This window comes from Globicephala melas, chromosome X (assembly GCF_963455315.2).
Source record: "Globicephala melas chromosome X, mGloMel1.2, whole genome shotgun sequence".
Taxonomy (NCBI): domain Eukaryota; kingdom Metazoa; phylum Chordata; class Mammalia; order Artiodactyla; family Delphinidae; genus Globicephala; species Globicephala melas.
Genome location: NC_083335.1, coordinates 11,692,621 through 11,710,659, shown reverse-complemented (window position 1 = coordinate 11,710,659; position 18,039 = coordinate 11,692,621). Strand labels below are relative to the sequence as shown.

Here is an 18,039-nt window from a genome sequence, read left to right as displayed (position 1 = left end):
AAATCATCTTGGAGGGGGGTTACCATGGGCGAGATTAAAACATCAGCTAAAAGATGAGTGTTTTCAGGTAAACCATTCTATACAATCTTAGCAGTCAGTAAAGCACAGTGGACAAGACACTGGACCTAAAGTTAGAACACCTGAGTTCTAGTCCAAGCTCTGCCTTTCTTGACATAGAAAGGACTTCTTCCTCAGTGAGCCTCAGCTTCCACACTTATAAGAAATACATTATAAAAACTATCTAACAAAGATTTTATAATGGTTAAGTGAATTCATTCACTCCTTTAATAACTATTACATTCCCAGCCCTGTGCTAGACATTGGAGATATGGTAGTATACTGCCCCCACTGTGTGTGTGTGTCTGTGTGTCTGTGTGTCTATGTCTCTGTGAGTGTCTGTGTGTCTGTGTGAGACAGATAGAAAACAGATTGATTATAATGCAAATCAGAATTTATTGGTTCCTGTACTTGCATATTGAAGTGAGCAGCTCTAGCCACTTGAGTGATCCCAGAATCTTCACTCCATGAACAAAAACTCTTAAGGAAAGAAAATCACCAAGTCAGAATTTTTTAAAAGCATTCATTAGCTGTTACATCTGAATTTCCTCTATTTTTGCCATATGTTACATCCCTAAACATATAAACCTCCGTATATATTAAATAAACCCTTTGTAATCAGTGAATAGTTAATATTTTCAGAACAGCAAACTAATAACTGCAGATACATACTATAAACTTATAGCCAAGATAAACAAAAATTTAATAATAATTGAGCTATTCAAATTATTTAAGTGTTTAGCCAGGATATTTTATAGCTGATTAATCTTTGATTTGTAGGATTGTCTCCACCTCAGTATCTGCAGTATTGTATACAGTATAAATCCACTGTTACCCTGAAATGAATGTGACCGTAAGTTTGAGCATCCACTTGATAAGTTGCTGAGTTTGAGGAATTATTGGGGGAGGAGAGGGGTATATGGGAGATTCAGATTGAATGTACTTACTAGGGTTATATAATTGCATTTTGCTTCTGTATCTCTTTTGAGTTAAAAGCTGTATTGGCTACTGCACAGAATCTTATTTCTTTAGAGACTGGAAACTCCCTGACAGATCATCTTATAGCTATTTTCTTTCCTGTTCCACATGTCAGGATGCTGCTTTGTCAAATAAAGCTATGTACAATGGACTTAATGGAGCTTACCAAATAGCTTTTCTCCCAGAAGGTTTCAATTCATTTTAATTCAAGGACTTCTGTGCATTTTTCTTCCCCTTGATCGTATCTAATTTTGTTATTGCATGTCTGTAGTACTCAACTGCAGAAATCCTGCTCAGTGTGAGCCGGTGAGCAGGTCCTCAGTTTTTATCTAAATCAGCTACATGTTTTAGTTATCGCTTGGTTCCAATGAAAAGCTTAAGCAACTAGAACTCAAAAGTTTTTTTTTTCTCTCTCTCCATGCTACCAAACTTGAATTTCAGGAGCCTATAGCATGTTTTTGGTTAAATATACTTCCCAGTCTGAGTCAAAGCTAGCAGTCTGTTACCTTTCCTTGAAGTGCCACAAAATTTCTGTTCTGTGACATTCTCTATGGTAGCTAAGCCCATATTTGTGATTCAGAACTGGAAATACTCTTGCCATGGAAGAAAAGACCGCTGTGCTCAAAGCAATGTGTTGAAGAGGGAGAATCACATCAAAGCAAATCATGATAGTGTGAAACTACTTCATTCTATTGTTAACCATGATGGAAAGTACATGTACCCAGTAAACATAAGGATAGCTGTTCCCTTTCAGCATCTGTCTTCTGCCTTCTTCACTTAAATTGGTGGTTTTCAGATTTGGTATATATATATATATAAGAATCATTGGGTTACCTTTTAAAATTCAGATTTCTGTGCTATAGAGTCTGCTTCAATAGGCCTGTAATAGGGTTTGGGAATCTAAATTTTATCAGCCATCCTAAATGAATTATATGATCGTGGTCCAGGGAGCACATTTGGAAAACATTGACTTAGACTAATTCTCCACTGTTCTAGCCAAAGTTTTCTCTTCCACTGGTATCCAATCTCCTTCCTTCTCTCCTCCTACCTCCCAGTATTCCCACTTTAGGAGTTTGATCAGTTAGTTAACAAGCATTATATCCTATCAGCTGATAGAAATAAAGATGTAATATACGTAAACATACATAAAATGTGAGAAATACCACTTGGTGCTAACCTGGAAGGTACTGATTAGAATGCAGCCAGGGCAAGAGAGTGTGGGCCAGAGTAGTCGCAGTCAGTGAAAATTGATCAAGGCCTTGAAAGATGAACAGGTTTGGATGAAAGGCAAGAAAGTAAGAAAGCATCTTGATGCAGAGAGGGAGAAGGAGCACGGCTCAAAGAGGGAAATAAGAATGATGTGATTAGGGGTATAAAAGATTGAGTGGGCAAGATGAGCCTAGACCATAGGGGACATGAATGCCAAGCTTAGACTTAGCATAGTAGGCAATATGTCACTATAAGCATGTCTTTCAACCATGGCACTTGTATGATAAAAGCAACATGAATTGTATATTTTAGGAGATAAGTTTGGATTGATAGAGACAAACCAGAGACTTTTATAGGAATTGAGATATAAAATGATGATGATTGGGACTAGTGAAGGCAACAGGAAATGAGAAAAATGATAGAAGAAAACGAAGTAACAGAGAGTATGACATTAAAGATGCTACGAGTCATTTGGGGGGAATAAACTAAAGTCTTTTGTGCTACATTGAATATAAATGATGAAGAATGGAAAGAATTCAGAATGAGCCTAGGTTTTCTAATCTGGGAGAATGGAAGGTTGGTGATTTTATTAGTTTGCTAGGGCTGCTACAACAAGAACCACAAACTGAGTTGCTTAAATAACAGAAATCTATCGTCTCACAGTTCTGGAGGCTAGAAATCTGAGATCAAGGCTCTAGCAGGGTTGGTTCCTTCTGAGGGCTCTGAGGGAGAATCTGTTCCAGACCGCTCTCCAGCTTCTGCTGGTTTTCTGGCCATCTTTGGCATTCCTTGGCTTGAAGATGCATCACCCCGATCTCTGTTTTCCTGTTCACGTGACATTTCCCCTGTGTGCATGTCTGTCTCTGTGTCCAAATTTCCCCTTTCCATAAGGACACCAGTCATAGAAATCTATAAGCCCACCCCAATTACCTCATTTTAACTTGATTACCTCTGTAAAGATCATATTTCCAAATAAGGTCACATTCTGAGGGCTGCAAAGTATCTTTTTTAGGAGGACAGATTCAACCCATAACAGTAGAACTGATAGAAATGGACTGATGGATGGGACTGATTTGCAGAATATAATGAAATCAGCTTCAGACAGTAGGTAGTTAGGAAATAGATGTAAGGGATTTGTATACAAATCAGGGTTGAAGAAAGTAGAAGGCATAGAAGATAGTAGTACAGAGGCGTTCATCTATACTCTGTTAGGAGTCAAAAAGGGAATAAACTACAAATATTTCCATAAATTTGGAGTATAAACAATAGAGATTAGTGGAATTTCATTTTTTACATAAGCCTGGAACACAGAAGGAACTCAATAAATGTTTGTTGAATGAATGAAAATTTTCTTATTAAACACTTTGAAGTAGATTTTATGATTTTGTGATCTTGAAAAATATGCAATAACCATAAATAATTAAATTTAACCTAGGTTTCCCTATGTGTCTTATTTTTTTCAATTAATAAACTTTAAGTTTTAGATCAGTTTTAGGTTCATTGCAAAATTGAGCAGGAAGTACAGAGTTCCCAAATACTGCCTGTGCCCATATACACACAGTCTCCCCCACCATCTACATCCCGCACCCTAGAGGTACATTTGTTACAGTAGCTGAATACATCATCGTCACCCAAAGTTCATAATTTGCATTAGAGTTCACTCTTGGTATCCATTCTATGGTTTTGGAGAAATATATAAAATGTATGTGTTCACCATTGTAGTATCATACAGAATAGTTTCAGGTAACTTAATATCCTTTGTGCTGAACCTATTCATCCTTCCCTCCCCACAAATGCCTGGTTACCACTGATCTTTTATACTGACTCCATAGTTTTTCCCTTTCCAGACTGGCATATAGTTGGGATCATAAAGTATGCAGGCTTTTCAAATTGATTATTTTTACTTAGTAATATGCAGTTACTTTTCCTGCATGTCTTTTTGTGGCTTGATAGCTCGTTTCTTTTTAGTGCCATTTATTATTCCATTTTCTGGATGCATCACAGTATATCAGTGGTTAGATAACCACTAAAGAGCATTGTGGTTGCCTCCAAGTTTTGGCAATTATGAATAAAGCTGCTGTAAACATTCATGTGCAGGTTTGTGGACAAAGTTTTTAGCTCATTTGGGTAAATACCAAGGAGCATGACTGCTGGATCATATCCTAAAAGTATGTTTAGTTTTGTGAGAAACTGCCAAACTATCTCCCAAAGTGTCTGTACCATTTTGCATTCCCACCAGCAATGAAGGGGAGTTCTTGTTTGCACCACATCCTCACCAGTCCTTGATGCTGTCATTGTTTTGAATTTCGGCAATTCTGATATGTTTCTAGTGATATCACATTCTTGTTTTAATTTGCAATTCCCTAATGATATATGATGTTGAAATCTTTTCATACGCTTACTTGTCATTAGTATATCTTTGGTGAGGTGTCTGTTCAGGTCTTTAGTCCAAATAGGTTGTTCATTTTCTTATTGTTGAGTTTTAAGAGTTCATTGTATATTTTTGATAACAGTCCTTTATCAGATGTGTCCTTTGCAAATACTTTCTCTCAGTTTGTGGCTTGTCTTCTTGACATTGTCTTTCAAATAGAAGTTTCTATTTTAATTAAGTCCAGGTTATCAATTATTTCTTTCATGGGTCATACCTTTGGTGTTGTGTCTAAAAAGTCATCACCATACTCAAGGTCACCTACATTTTCTCTTATGTTATCTTCTAGGAGGTTTATAGTTTTGCATTTTTCATTTGGGTCTGTGATCCATTTTGAGTTAATCTTTGTGATGTCCCGTTGTTCCAGCACATTTGTTAAAGAGTCTATTTTTGCTCCATTGTATTGCCTTTGCTCCTTTGTCAAAGATCAGTTGACTCTATTTATGGGGGTCTATTTCTGAGCTATCTAATCTATTCCATTGATCTATTTGTCTATTCTTTCACCAACACCACACTGTCTTAGTTACTACAGCTTTCTGTTAAGTCTTGAAGTCAGGTAGCATCTGTCCTCCAACTTTATTCTTCTCTTTCAATATTGAGTTGGCCATTCTGGGTCTTTTCCCTCTCTTTATAAACTTTAGAATCAGTTTGTCAACATCCACAAAATAACGTGTTTGGATTTTTTTTAACATCTTTATTGGAGTATAATTGCTTTACAATGGTGTGTTAGTTTCTCCTTTATAACAAAGTGAATCAGCTATACGTGTACATATATCCCCATATCTCCTCCCTCTTGCATCTCCCTCTGACCCTCCCTATCTCACACCTCTAGGTGGTCACAGAGCACCGAACTGATCTCTCTGTGCTATGCGGCTGCTTCCCACTAGCTATCTATTTTACATTTGGTAGTGTATATATGTCCATGCCAACTCTCTCACTTCGTCCCAGTTTACCCTTCCCCCTCCCCGTGTCCTCAAGTCCATTCTCTATGTCTCTGTCTTTATTCCTGTCCTGCCCCTAGGTTCTTCAGAACCTTTTTTTTTTTTAGATTCCATATATATGTGTTAGCATACGGTATTTGTTTTTCTCTTTCTGACTTACTTCACTCTGTATGACAGTCTCTAGGTCCAACCAGCTCACTACAAATAACCCAATTTCGTTTCTTTTTATGCCTGAGTAGTATTCCATTGTATATATGTGCCACATCTTCTTTATCCATTCGTCTGTTGATGCACACTTAGGTTGCTTCCATGTCCTGGCTATTGTAAATAGAGCTGCAATGAACATTGTGGTACATTACTATTTTTGAATTAGGGTTTTCTCAAAGTATATGCCCAGTAGTGGGATTGCTGGGTCATATGGTAGTTCTATTTTTAGGTTTTTAAGGAACCTCCATATTGTTCTCCATAGTGGCTGTATCAATTTACATTTCCACCAATAGTGCAAGAGGGTTCCCTTTTCTCCACACCCTCTAGGCATTTATTGTTTGTAGATTTTTTGATGATCGCCATTCTGACTGGTGTGAGGTGATACCTCATTGTAGTTTTGATTTGCATTTCTCTAATGATTAGTGATGTTGAGCATCCTTTCATGTGTTTGTTGGCAGTCTGTATATCTTCTTTGGAGGAATGTCTATTTAGGTCTTCTGCCCATTTTTGGATTGGGTTGTTTGGTTTTTTTGATATTGAGCTGCATGAGCTGCTTGTAAATTTTGGAGATTAATCCTTTGTCAGTTGCTTCATTTGCAAATATTTTCTCCCATTCTGAAGGTTGTGTTTTTATCTTGTTTATGGTTTCCTTTGCTGTGCAAAAGCTTTTAAGTTTCATTAGGTCCCATTTGTTTATGTTTGTTTTTATTTCCATTTCTTTAGGAGGTGGGTCAAAAAGGATCTTGCTGTGATTTATGTCATAGAGTGTTCTGCCTATGTTTTCCTCTAAGAGCTTTATCATGTCTGGCCTTACATGTAGGTCTTTAATCCATTTTGAGTTTATTTTTGTGTATGGTGTTAGGGAGTGTTCTAATTTCATTCTTTTACATGTAGCTGTCCACTTTTCCCAGCACCACTTACTGAAGAGGCTGTCTTTTCTCCATTGTATATTCTTGCCTCCTTTATCAGAAATAAGGTGACCATATGTGCATGGGCTTATCTCTGGGCTTTCTATCCTGTTCAATTGATCTATATTTATGTTTTTGTGCCAGTAGCATACTGTCTTGATTACTGTGTTGCTTGGATTTTGATTGGGATTGCACTGAATCCAGAAATTAGGTTGGAAATAACCTATATCTTGACAATATAAAGTCATCCTATCCATAAACCCTAATCTCTCCATTTATTTAGTTCTTTGATTTCGTTCATCAGAGTTTTGTAGTTTTCCTCATATAGATCTCATATGTATTTTGTTACATCTATACCTAAGTGTTTCATTTTTGTTGTGTTAATATAAATGGTAGTATGTTTTGAATTTCAAATTCCACTTATTCATTTTTGGTATATAGCAAAGCAACCGACTTTTGTATATTAACTTTTTTATATATCCTGCAACCTTGCTATAAGTGCTTATTAGTTCCAGGAGTTTTTCTATCAGTTCTTTCAGATTTTCTCCATAGATGACCATGTCCTCTGCAAACAAAGGCAATTTTATTTTTTCCTTCCCATTGTATGTTCATCTTATTTCCTTTTCTTGTCTGATTGCATTAACTAGGACTTCCAGTACAATGTTGAAAAAACAGTGGTAAGAGGGGACATCCTTGCCTTGTTCTTAATGGGAGAGATTCAAGTTTCTCACCACGATGTATGATGTTAGCTATAAGTTTTTTGTAGATGTTCATTATCAAGTTGAGGAAGTTCTCTCTTCCTAGTTTACTGAGATTTTTTTAATCATGGATAGGTGCTGGATTTTGTCAAATACCTTTTCTGCATCTATTGATACTTCCATGTGACTTTAACCTCTTTAACTTGTTAATGTAATGGATAACATTAATTGATTTTCGAATGTTGAACCACCCTTGCATACCTGGGATAAATTCCACTTGATTGTGGTGTATTTCTTTTTAATACATTCTTGGATTTGATTTACTAATATTTTGTTAAGGATTTTTGCATCTGTGTTCATGAGAGTTATCAGTCTGTGCTTTCTTTTCTTGTAATGTCTTTGTATGGTTTTGGTATCAGGGGAATGCTGACTTCATAGAATGAGTTAGGAAGTATTCCCTCTGTTTCTATCATCTGGAAGAGATTGTAGAAATTTTGTATTATTCCTTCCTTAAATGTTTAAAAGAATTCAGTAGTAAACTTATGTGGGCCTAGTACTTTCTGTTTTAGAGAATTATTAATTATTGATTCAATTTCATTAAGAGATAGAGGCCTATTCAAGTTGTCTACTTTTTTTTTTTTTTTTTTTGGCGGTACACGGGCTTCTCACTGTTGTGGCCCCTCTCCGGATGTGCAGGCTCAGCGGCCATGGCTCACAGGCCTAGCCGCTCCGTGGCATGTGGGATCTTCCCAGACGGGGGCACGAACCCGTGTCCCCTGCATCGGCAGGTGGACTCTCAACCACTGCGCCACCAGGGAAGCCCCGTCTTCTTTTTTATATTATAGTCGCTTTACACTGCCATGTCAGTTTCTGCTGTACAGAAAAGTGAATCGGCCATACATATACATATGCTTTTTAGATTTCCTTCCCATGTTTACTTCTTGTGTGTGTTTTAACAGATTGTGTATTTCAAGGAGTTGGCCCACTTCATCTAGGTTATCAAATGTTGGACATAAAGTTGTTCATAATGTTCCTTTATTATCCGTTTAATGTCCATAGGATCTATAGTGATATCCTCTCTTTCATTTTGGACATTAGTAGTTTGTGTCTTCTTTATTTTTTTCTTAGTTAAACTGGCTAGAGGTTTATCAATTTTACTGAAGGAACCAGCTTTTGGTTTCATAAATTTTCTGTTGAGTTCCTATTTTCTATTTAATTGATTTCTGATCTATTTTTATGATATCTTTTCTTCTGCTTACTTTAGATTTAATTTGCTCTTCTTTTTCTAGGTTCCTAAGGTAGAAGCTCAGATAATTGATTTTAGATCTTTCTTCTTTTTAGATCTTTTCTAATCTATGTATTCAATGCTATACATTTCCCTCTAAGCATGGCTTTCACTGCATCTCACAAATTTTGAGAGTTGTGTTTTTATTTCCATTTATTTCAAATATTTTTAAATTTCTCTTGAGATTTCTTCTTTGACTCGTGCCTTTTAGATGTGTGTTGTTTGATCTCCAGGTATTTTGGAATTTTCCATCTATCTTTCTGTTATTGATTTCTAGTTTAATTTCATTGTGGTCTGATAGCATACCTAGTGTGATTTCTATTCTTTTAATGTGTTCAGATGTGTTTTATGATGCAGAATGTGATCTATCTTGGTGCATGTTGCATGTGTGCTTGAGAAGAATGTGTAATCTGCCTTTGTTAAATGAAACAGTCTATACATGTCAACTGTATCCAGTTAATTTATGGTGCTGTTGAGTTCAACTGTGTCATTACTGATATTCTTCCTACTGGATTGTTCCACTTTTGATAGAGAGGTATGAAGTCTCTATAATAGTGGATTCATCTATTTTTTCCTTGCAGTTCTACCAGGTTTTGCTTCACTTATTTTGACACACTATTGTTAGGCTCATACACATTGTTTGTTATGTCTTCTTGTAGTACTAACCCCTTTATCACTATGTAATGCCCCTCTTTAGCCCTGATAACTTTCCTTGGTCTGAAGTCAGCTCTGTCTAAAATTAATATAGCTACTTTTACTTTTTTTTGATTAGTGTTAGCATAGTGTCTTTCTCCATTCCTTTACTTTTAATCTATATGTATATTTATATTTAAAGTGTGTTTCTTAAAGATACCACTATAGTTGTTTCTTGTTTTTTTATCACTCTGACAATCTCTGAATTTTAATTGTATTTAGACCACTGATGTTTAAAATGATTATTGATGTAGTTGGATTAATATCCACCATATTTGTTACTGTTTTCTATTTATTGCTCTTGTTCTTTGTTCTTCCTTTTTTCTTCTACACTTTCCCAGCCCTTTGTGGTTTTAATTGAGCATTTGATATGATTCTACTTTCTCTTCTTTGTTAGCATATTGGTTATACTTCTTTTTTATTACTTTTTTAGTGGTTGCCCTAGAGTTTGCAATTTACATTTATGACTAATCCAAGTCCACTTTCAAATAACACTATACCAGTTTGTGGGTAGTGCAAATACCTTATGATAACATAATCCCAATTCCTTCCTCCCATTCCTTGTATCATTGCTGTCATTAATTTCACTTATACATAAGTGCACGCACGCACACACACACACACACACACGCATACATAATTGAACGCATTGTCAGTATTATTTTGAACAAACTATTATCTGTTAGCTCAAGAATAAGAAAAATTAAAGTTTTTATTTTGCCATCACTTTTTCCTTCTTTAATGTTCTTCCTTTCTTTATGTAGATCCAAGTTTCTGACTTACCTCATTTTTCCTCTGTCTTAGGAACTTCTTTTAACATTCCTTGCAAGGCAGGCCTAATAGCAACAAATTCCCTCAATTTTTCTTTGAGAAAGTATTTCTCCTTCACTTTTGAAGGATAATTTCACAAGGTACAGAATTCTAAGTTGGTGGATTTTTTTTTCTCTTAACACTTTGACTATTCTCTCTATTCTATTCTTGCTTGCATGATTTCTGAGGAGAAGTAGCATGTAATTCTTATCTTTGCTTCTCTATAGGTAAGGTGTTTTTTTTCCTCTGGCTTCTTTCAATATTGTTTCTTTCTCTTTGATTTTCTGAAATTTGAATGTTATATGTTTTGGCATTTATCCTGCTTGATGCTCTCTGAGATTCCTGGATCTGTGGTTTGGTGTCTAACATTAATTTAGACATGTTCTCAGTCATTATTATTTTACATATTGTTTCTGTTTCTCTCTTTTTTCTCCTTCTGATATTCTCATTATGTATACATTACATCTTTGTAATTGTCTCACAATTCTTGCATTTTCTGTTCTTGGGGGGGTAATTTTTTTTCTTTTTTCTTTTCAGTTTAGGAGGTTTCTATTGTCATATCCTCAAGCTCAGAAATTCTTTCCCCAGCCATGCCCAATCTACTAATAAGTCCATCAAGGGGATTTTTCATTTCTGTTAGTGTTTTTGATCTCTGGTGCCATGCAGCTTGTGGGAATCTTAGTTCCCCAACCAGGGACTGAAACTGGGCCCTCAGCAGTGAAAGCACATAGTCCTAACCACTGGACCACCAGCAAATTCCCAATAATAGTTGTTTTAAATTCCCTGTCTGATAACTCCAACATTTCTGCCATATCTGACTCTGGTTCTGATCCTTGTTCAGTCTCTTCAAACTATGTTTTTTAGTATGCCTTGTAATTTTTTGTTGAAATCTGGACATGATGTACTAGGTGAAAGGAACTCTATTAAATAGGACTTTTGTGGTATTGTGGTAAGATGTGGTGGGAGGAGAATCATTTTATAGTCCTATGATTAGGTCTCAGTCTTTTAGTGAGCCTATACCTCTGGACTTTGAACTTCACAAGTGTTTCTCAGTTTTTTCTCCCCCTTTAGGTGGGACAGAATGGCTAGAGGGGTCTGGAGCTGGTTGGTTCCCTGGGTTGGTTAGGCTCTGGTACTACCCCAGTATGTTAGGCTATGGTAAAATCATTTCTTCTGAAGGCAGCCCTTTTAAAGAAGAATATGATGCTCTGACATATCTCAAGAGGGTTTCTTTTTCCCCTCCCCTGCTGGAAGCACATAGGAATTTTTCTCCAGTGTTCACTCTGAGGACCAGGTGGAGCCCCTGGAGATAAAACTCACAAAAGTGTAGGGACCTAGCTATGACTGGGCCTCCCTGGAGTTTTTAACTCTCAGACTTATTTACACTGAGCCTACAGCAAATTGCCAAGTACAGTTTAGGTTTTCCTACCTTGGCACTGTTTCCTGTGGCAATATCTGCTCATGGGTTTCTGTTCTGGTAAGTTGTGATTCTCTGTATTCACCTGTTTGTCTCTCCAATTTTGGGTGTATGAGTTTGCCCTCTTACTTCACTTCTCTGTTGTATCTAAGAAGAATTGTTGGTTTTTTTCAGCTTGTTCAGCTTTTTACTTGTTGTTAGGATGGAGTGGTGACTTCTAAGCTCCTTAAATGCTAGACCATAAACTGGAAGTTTTTTTTCTTTTGGCCTCATTGCACGGCTTGTGGGATCTTAGTTCCCCAACCAGGGATCGAACCCGGGCCCTCAGCAGTGAAAGCGCAGAGTCCTAAGCACTGGACCACCAGGGAATTCCCCAGGAAGTCTTGTGTCTTAATTTTTACATTTACCTTTCCTCTATAGGATCAGTTAAGGCTGCATTTTTAAAAAATAACTGTCAGCCAAATTATTGTGTGGACAGTCATCAGTTCAAGACAATTAGCCTTCTATTTTATTATTACAGGCTCTTATTATTTGCAGCATTTCAAGTAAAAGTAACTGATGTTACCTAGAAATATTTTAGTGATGTTTGAGGTGAAGAATTTGAAACACAATGAGGACTTTTGTGTGTTGGAATTCTGTGTTCATTTACAAAAACGAGTCTTTGTGCTTTTGTGTCCATCTCTTGCTACCATGGCCAACTCAGATCTAAAGTTTCTCATTGAGAGGCTTTTTATACATGTCAATTTAAAACACCAAGTTTTCATGGTACTAAGGTGAACCACAACGGAATCTGGATATATGGTTTTTACTCCTTTGTATTGATTGTTTAGCCTTAGTATCACAGGCAGAAGCTCTGAAAGAAGAAAATGACAGCCTCCGTTGGCAGCTTGATGCCTACCGGAATGAGGTGGAACTGCTAAAGCAAGAACAAGGCAAAGCCCACAGAGAAGATGACCCAAACAAGGAACAGCAGCTGAAACTCCTGCAGCAAGCCCTGCAAGGAATGCAACAGGTAAAGACATTTTGGTCCTCCGAGCTTTTTGGAAGGATAGTAATCAGCTCCTCACTTGTAAAAGGGCCCCTGCAAGCAAATAGAATAGCAAACCTCTTATTTTCTTGGTATTGTGTTCTCTGGCATGGCTGAGGAAGGGATTATCTATTGTAGTTCATGAAATATTCTGGTAAATGCAGAGATAGCAATGGATCACCAATTTTCAAAGAATGTGCATTCAGTAAAAAATACTTAACAATAAAACTACACTGAGCATAACCTAATCTTTTCTTTATGCTACGGAATGTACTTTGGGATTTGGACAGGGTCTCAAGGTCATTATGACGAACCTTAATTACTTAGATATGCAACAGTGCTGGTGAATAAGTATCTAGCTGACACAATGCTAAATAATACAGTCTTTTAGAAGAAATGGCGAAAATCCTACCCTTGATTTGGTTGGAAGGAGGGGTGTTATGGGTTTTTCAGTATCAGTGCTTTTGGGCACATAATACCAATGTGCTTTTGTTTTGTTTTGTTTTCAGTCATTTATGTGAATGAGTTTACCAGCACTTTATCCCAAGTATAAAAAGTAAAGTAAACAAGTGCATCCAACTGTAATTGCATTCAAATACAACATTGTGTAACAGATGGTCAATATCTAGAAGTTTTATGTAACCACCACAGCAAGCCTACTATTTAAAAGATATCAACATCTGTTTCCATTATAGTAAAGGAGTAGTACCGAGTAAGGGTACTATCCTCTTCTGTCTTGCCAGACTACCAGCCATTTTCCTCACAACTTAAACTGTCCAATAATTTTTTAATTGTGTGCCTTGGAATTATCTAGGGCAAAGCTTATTGATGTTTAGAAATCACAAATTGTGAACAGGGAGTCTCTTCTGGCACTAAGAGCCCCATGTTCCTATTACTTCTGCTATCATTGTCTTCCTATGTGACAAGCAATATCACATTAATATTTCACCTTTCCTATTAACAAAATGTGTGAAGTAATGCTTACCTTCCTTTTACTGTCACCGTGGAGTTTAATTAGATCAGGGATCTAGTTTAATTACATCAAATATCTTTCCACCAAAAAATACATCTCCTCAGCTAGACTTCAAAGAATTTCAACCATGTACATCGTACTGTGTCTTTTAGCTCTCCCAATGGTCTTTTGCAAGCCTCTGAAAAGCAAAACTTTGAAAACATTTTCTTGTTGTTGTTTTCCCCTCTTACCTTGATTTGAAACCACTCCACATAAGAATGGAGTGGTTCGGGCTTCGCTGGTGGCGCAGTGGTTGGGAGTCCGCCTGCCGATGCAGGGGACACGGGTTCATGCCCCGGTCCGGGAGGATCCCACATGCCGCGGAGCGGCTGGGCCCGTGAGCCATGGCCACTGGGCCTGTGCGTCCGGAGCCTGTGCTCCGCAACGGGAGAGGCCACAACAGTGAGAGGCCTGCGTACCGCAAAAAAAAAAAAAAAAAAAAAAGAATGGAGTGGTTCAATTTAAAACTAATGAACTTTTTTTTCATTCCATCACTTCAAAAACTTCGGTGAGACAATTAGGTCTCTACCTCCTGAAAAATTAATTTTACTCATTTTGATTACTTTTTATTGGACAGTAGCCTTGTAAACAATGGTAAAATTTCTCCCATCTTATCCCCGATAGATGTATAGTCTAATATGATGGTTAAGAGCATAGGCTGTGGGGTTGACTCAACCTGGGTTTAAGTCCCAGCTCTGGCACTGACTATCTGAATAGTCTTAGGCAAACCATTAAACCTCTCTAACCTTCAGGCTTATGTATCATAGTTTTATTGTGAGGCTTAAATGAGATCATGCATATGAAACCCTTTGCCCAATACTTGGCACATGTTAGATGCTAAATACATAGTATTTGTAGTAATCATTAATGATGAACCCAGTTCCTTGCCTACTGATAAGGGAACTAACATTTGTGAAATTTGGATTCTTTACTACTTTTCTCACAGAAATTGAACTTGGCTTGGAAAATGGCTATTTGTAAGAATGCTTTACACATCAAGTTCAGTTCTATGCCAAAATCAAGATATTGTCCACATAGTATTAACTGCACCCTACCCTTACATCTGGCTGGAATAGGAAAGTTAAGTGATTAGATCAATTAGTTTCTCAGACTCTTTCTAAAATATGAACAAATCCAAAAGATTCATAAGAGCCAGATAAAATAACTTCAAGTGAAAAGTATCTTGATTTTCCCTTTAGTATCTTTGCATGGAGAAATGGTTGTGTGTACTGGGGGAAAGTGAGGCAGGCCTGCCTAATATCTAACTTCAGCCAGTGTTTTTAAGTGAAGTGTGGCTTCTTAAGACTTGATTGTCTTTGGTCTTTCTTGTAGCATCTACTCAAAGTCCAAGAGGAATACAAAAGGAAAGAAGCTGAACTTGAAAAAATCAAAGATGACAAGTTACAGGTGGAAAAAATGTTGGAAAATCTTAAAGAAAAGGTACATGAGTACTAAGTGACCCTTTTCCCTTTCCCCGCTTCCCCCTTTTCAGTGACAATGAAAATGCCCTGGAAGCTCCTACCAATAGGTATCAATGTGGAATGGTTGGTTGATTGGGGATTAAAAGCCCTTCTCCAGGGTAATTCTTGAATCAAGGGCTCTGCTTTTAGGTATGAGTCCTTGGCATTTCTAAAGGTTCTGGAGAGTACACTTTTCAATGAATAAAATGTCCATCCATCCCTAACATTCCTCAGTCTTCCTTCTTGGAGAAGATCAGAGTATACACCTCATCCCTGCTTCATCTAGTCAAGGAAATAACAACATAGAAAGCCCGTGTGACACAAAATACTTTCAATTAAGCATTTCATTAAACAAAGGAACACAAGTACAACAGAACATTGACATGTCTTTGCCGACACTCCATCTAGTGTAATAATGAGCTGCTGCAGGTTGAAACAGCCAAAACCAAAAGGGGGGAAACTTAGAAAGCAAACAAGGAGACACATTATTCTAAAGCTAGATAATAGCAACTGGGAAGGCAAAATGGGACTTTGCCTAATGAGAGCCTGCAGCCATAGAACCTCCAGTGAGGACCTCTGAGAAAGTCTACGAACTTCTAGATGGATTAATGTATCTCAACCATGCATCAGGTGCCCAGTCTATTTAAGGTATGTAAAGTCTACTGATGGCGTCTCCCTGTCACACCTCTCTAATTTCCTTTATGCCTGAACATTCAAGTGAACTTATCCTCTGGAAAGAAAGGCCCATTGACCATAGCTGCCTGACTTAATGTCTCAGAAGAAAGAGAAGATTAGGGTGCTTCCCTGGTGGCGCAGTGGTTAAGAATTTGCCTGCCAATGCAGGGGACACGGGTTCGAGCCCTGGTCCGGGAAGATCCCACATGCTGCGGGGCAACTAAGCCTGTGCACCACAACTACTGAGCCTGCGCTCTAGAGCCCACAAGCCACGACTACTGAGCCCACGTGCCACAACTACTGAAGCCCACTCACCTGGAGCCTGTGCTCCGCAACGGGAGAGGCCACCTCAATGAGAGGCCCACGCACCACAGTGAGGGGTGCCCCCCCTCACTGCAACTGGAGAAGGCCCACGTAGCAACGAAGACCCAGCACAACCAAAAATAAATAAAGAAAAATAACAAAGAAAAAAAAAGAGAGAGAGAAGATTGGGAGCTTAGACCAAGAGCCAGAAATCAATTCCACAGTTCTACGGTTCCACAAGAGCTTGTGCTTTTTCTCTTCTGTGCTCAGGGCAGGAAGATGCAATGCATACAGGCCCTGGGTGTGTTTGCCAGCATAGTGACTTCCCCCAGAGTGCCATTAAGAACTGGCAACCTGGGGGCTTCCCTGGTGGCGCAGTGGTTGAGAGTCCGCCTGCCGATGCAGGGGACACGGGTTCGTGCCCCGGTCCGGGAAGATCCCACATGCCGTGGAGCGGCTGGGCCCGTGAGCCATGGCCGCTGAGCCTGCGCGTCCGGAGCCTCTGCTCCGCAACGGGAGAGGCCACAGCAGTGAGAGGCCCGCGTACCGCAAAAAAAAAAAGAACTGGCAACCTTGGTGTAATTGAAACAAATGATTGAAAGTGTGAAGTGTTTTCTTCCGGAGGCCATTTGCAATATGCTTTTAATTTTTCCACTTCATAAAACCAACTCACTTTCCAGTTTTGTGGGTGTTATTAAAGAAATGAGCATAATCCCAGACAAATTCATTTATCAAGCATTTAATTGAAAAGTGCCAAAGCTGCTCTATTTAGCAGGACTTTCCTCATACGATCAGAGCTTCTAAAATGTCCCAGAGCTGCTACTTAGCTGTTTCCCTTCTTGCATAAGATGGAGTGTGTGTGTAGTGTAGCCAGAAGACGCTAGATGAACGTGGGGTTATCCTAATGACATCAAGCTTAAAATCACTCTTCAGGATTGACATCACAAATTGACTTGAGGACATTTTCGTGTAAGCAGCTCTCTGCTTTGTAAAGTATTTCATTTAAAGAAGTGAAGGGTCAAATGGCATTGAAAAATCTTGCAATATTATACCTGAGTCTAAGTGTTTCCCATTTGCAACTAAATATACCTTGAAGTGGCAGCTAAAGAGGACAGGGAGAGAAATCCAACTGATAATCAGAAAAATGTGAGTCAGAATATGTTTCTGTCCTGCTATTTTAAGTGAGGTTTCCTTCAGGGAAAGTCATGACAGTTCATTATAATCTGATCTTCTCTGGGAAGCTGATTTGTGACCAAATATTTCAAACTGTCACAATTAGGTTAGGAAGCAAAGTACCATCACATTAGACTGCAAAAATAATTCCAGGTTGAAAGGAAAGCAATAAGTTTTGGTGAGGAAGGACATTTTTTCTTTTTGTTTGGGTTTCTTGACAGTAAACCACAGTGTGAGTTATTGTCAGTGTTTTGCAATATAACAATGTGACTTATGTCTGTCTTACTGCAGAAAGAACTAGCTCTTGGAATCTGCTAGTAAAATTCAAGGTGATATCATGAACCCTCCCTTGAATTCTGATCGCCCATTTCCTACTACCTTATTGGCCATTCTACCCTTTAAAAGAGCCATTAAACTTTTTTTTCCAGTTTGTTTCCTTTTCATTTATTTTTAATTTAACATTTTAACTGTGTGCTTCTCTTTAAATGAAGTTTATGTTATAAACACTCTGAGATCATTCCATTATTTCCAGTTTTAGGAAAATACTATTCCTCTCTTTTCTGTAACTGTTGAATATGCTTCATAGTAATTCATAATGTTTTATTTTTATTATTTTTCATGATTAATACTGTCATCTGTGAAATTAGTTGTTTTATTTGTGGGGATCTAATTTTTTCTGAATTGATGATGTATCTTAATAAAGCAGCTTCATATTTGTTTATAAAAAAATTCAAGGTGATAAGCATCCCTTCAATATA

General features: G+C 37.8%; 1 protein-coding gene across 9 annotated transcripts in view; it reads left to right on the top strand.

Moving 5' to 3' along the window:
* ENOX2 (ecto-NOX disulfide-thiol exchanger 2) overlaps positions 1-18,039 on the top strand; it is a 285,173-nt gene that overhangs the window by 256,041 nt on the left and 11,093 nt on the right. For all 9 annotated transcript variants that reach the window (XM_070044727.1, XM_030846538.2, XM_060292814.1 and 6 more), the window contains 2 exons: positions 12,462-12,643; positions 15,003-15,110. In XM_070044727.1, coding sequence (XP_069900828.1) covers positions 12,462-12,643; positions 15,003-15,110 — 290 coding nt within the window. The remainder of the gene's footprint in view (positions 1-12,461; positions 12,644-15,002; positions 15,111-18,039) is intronic.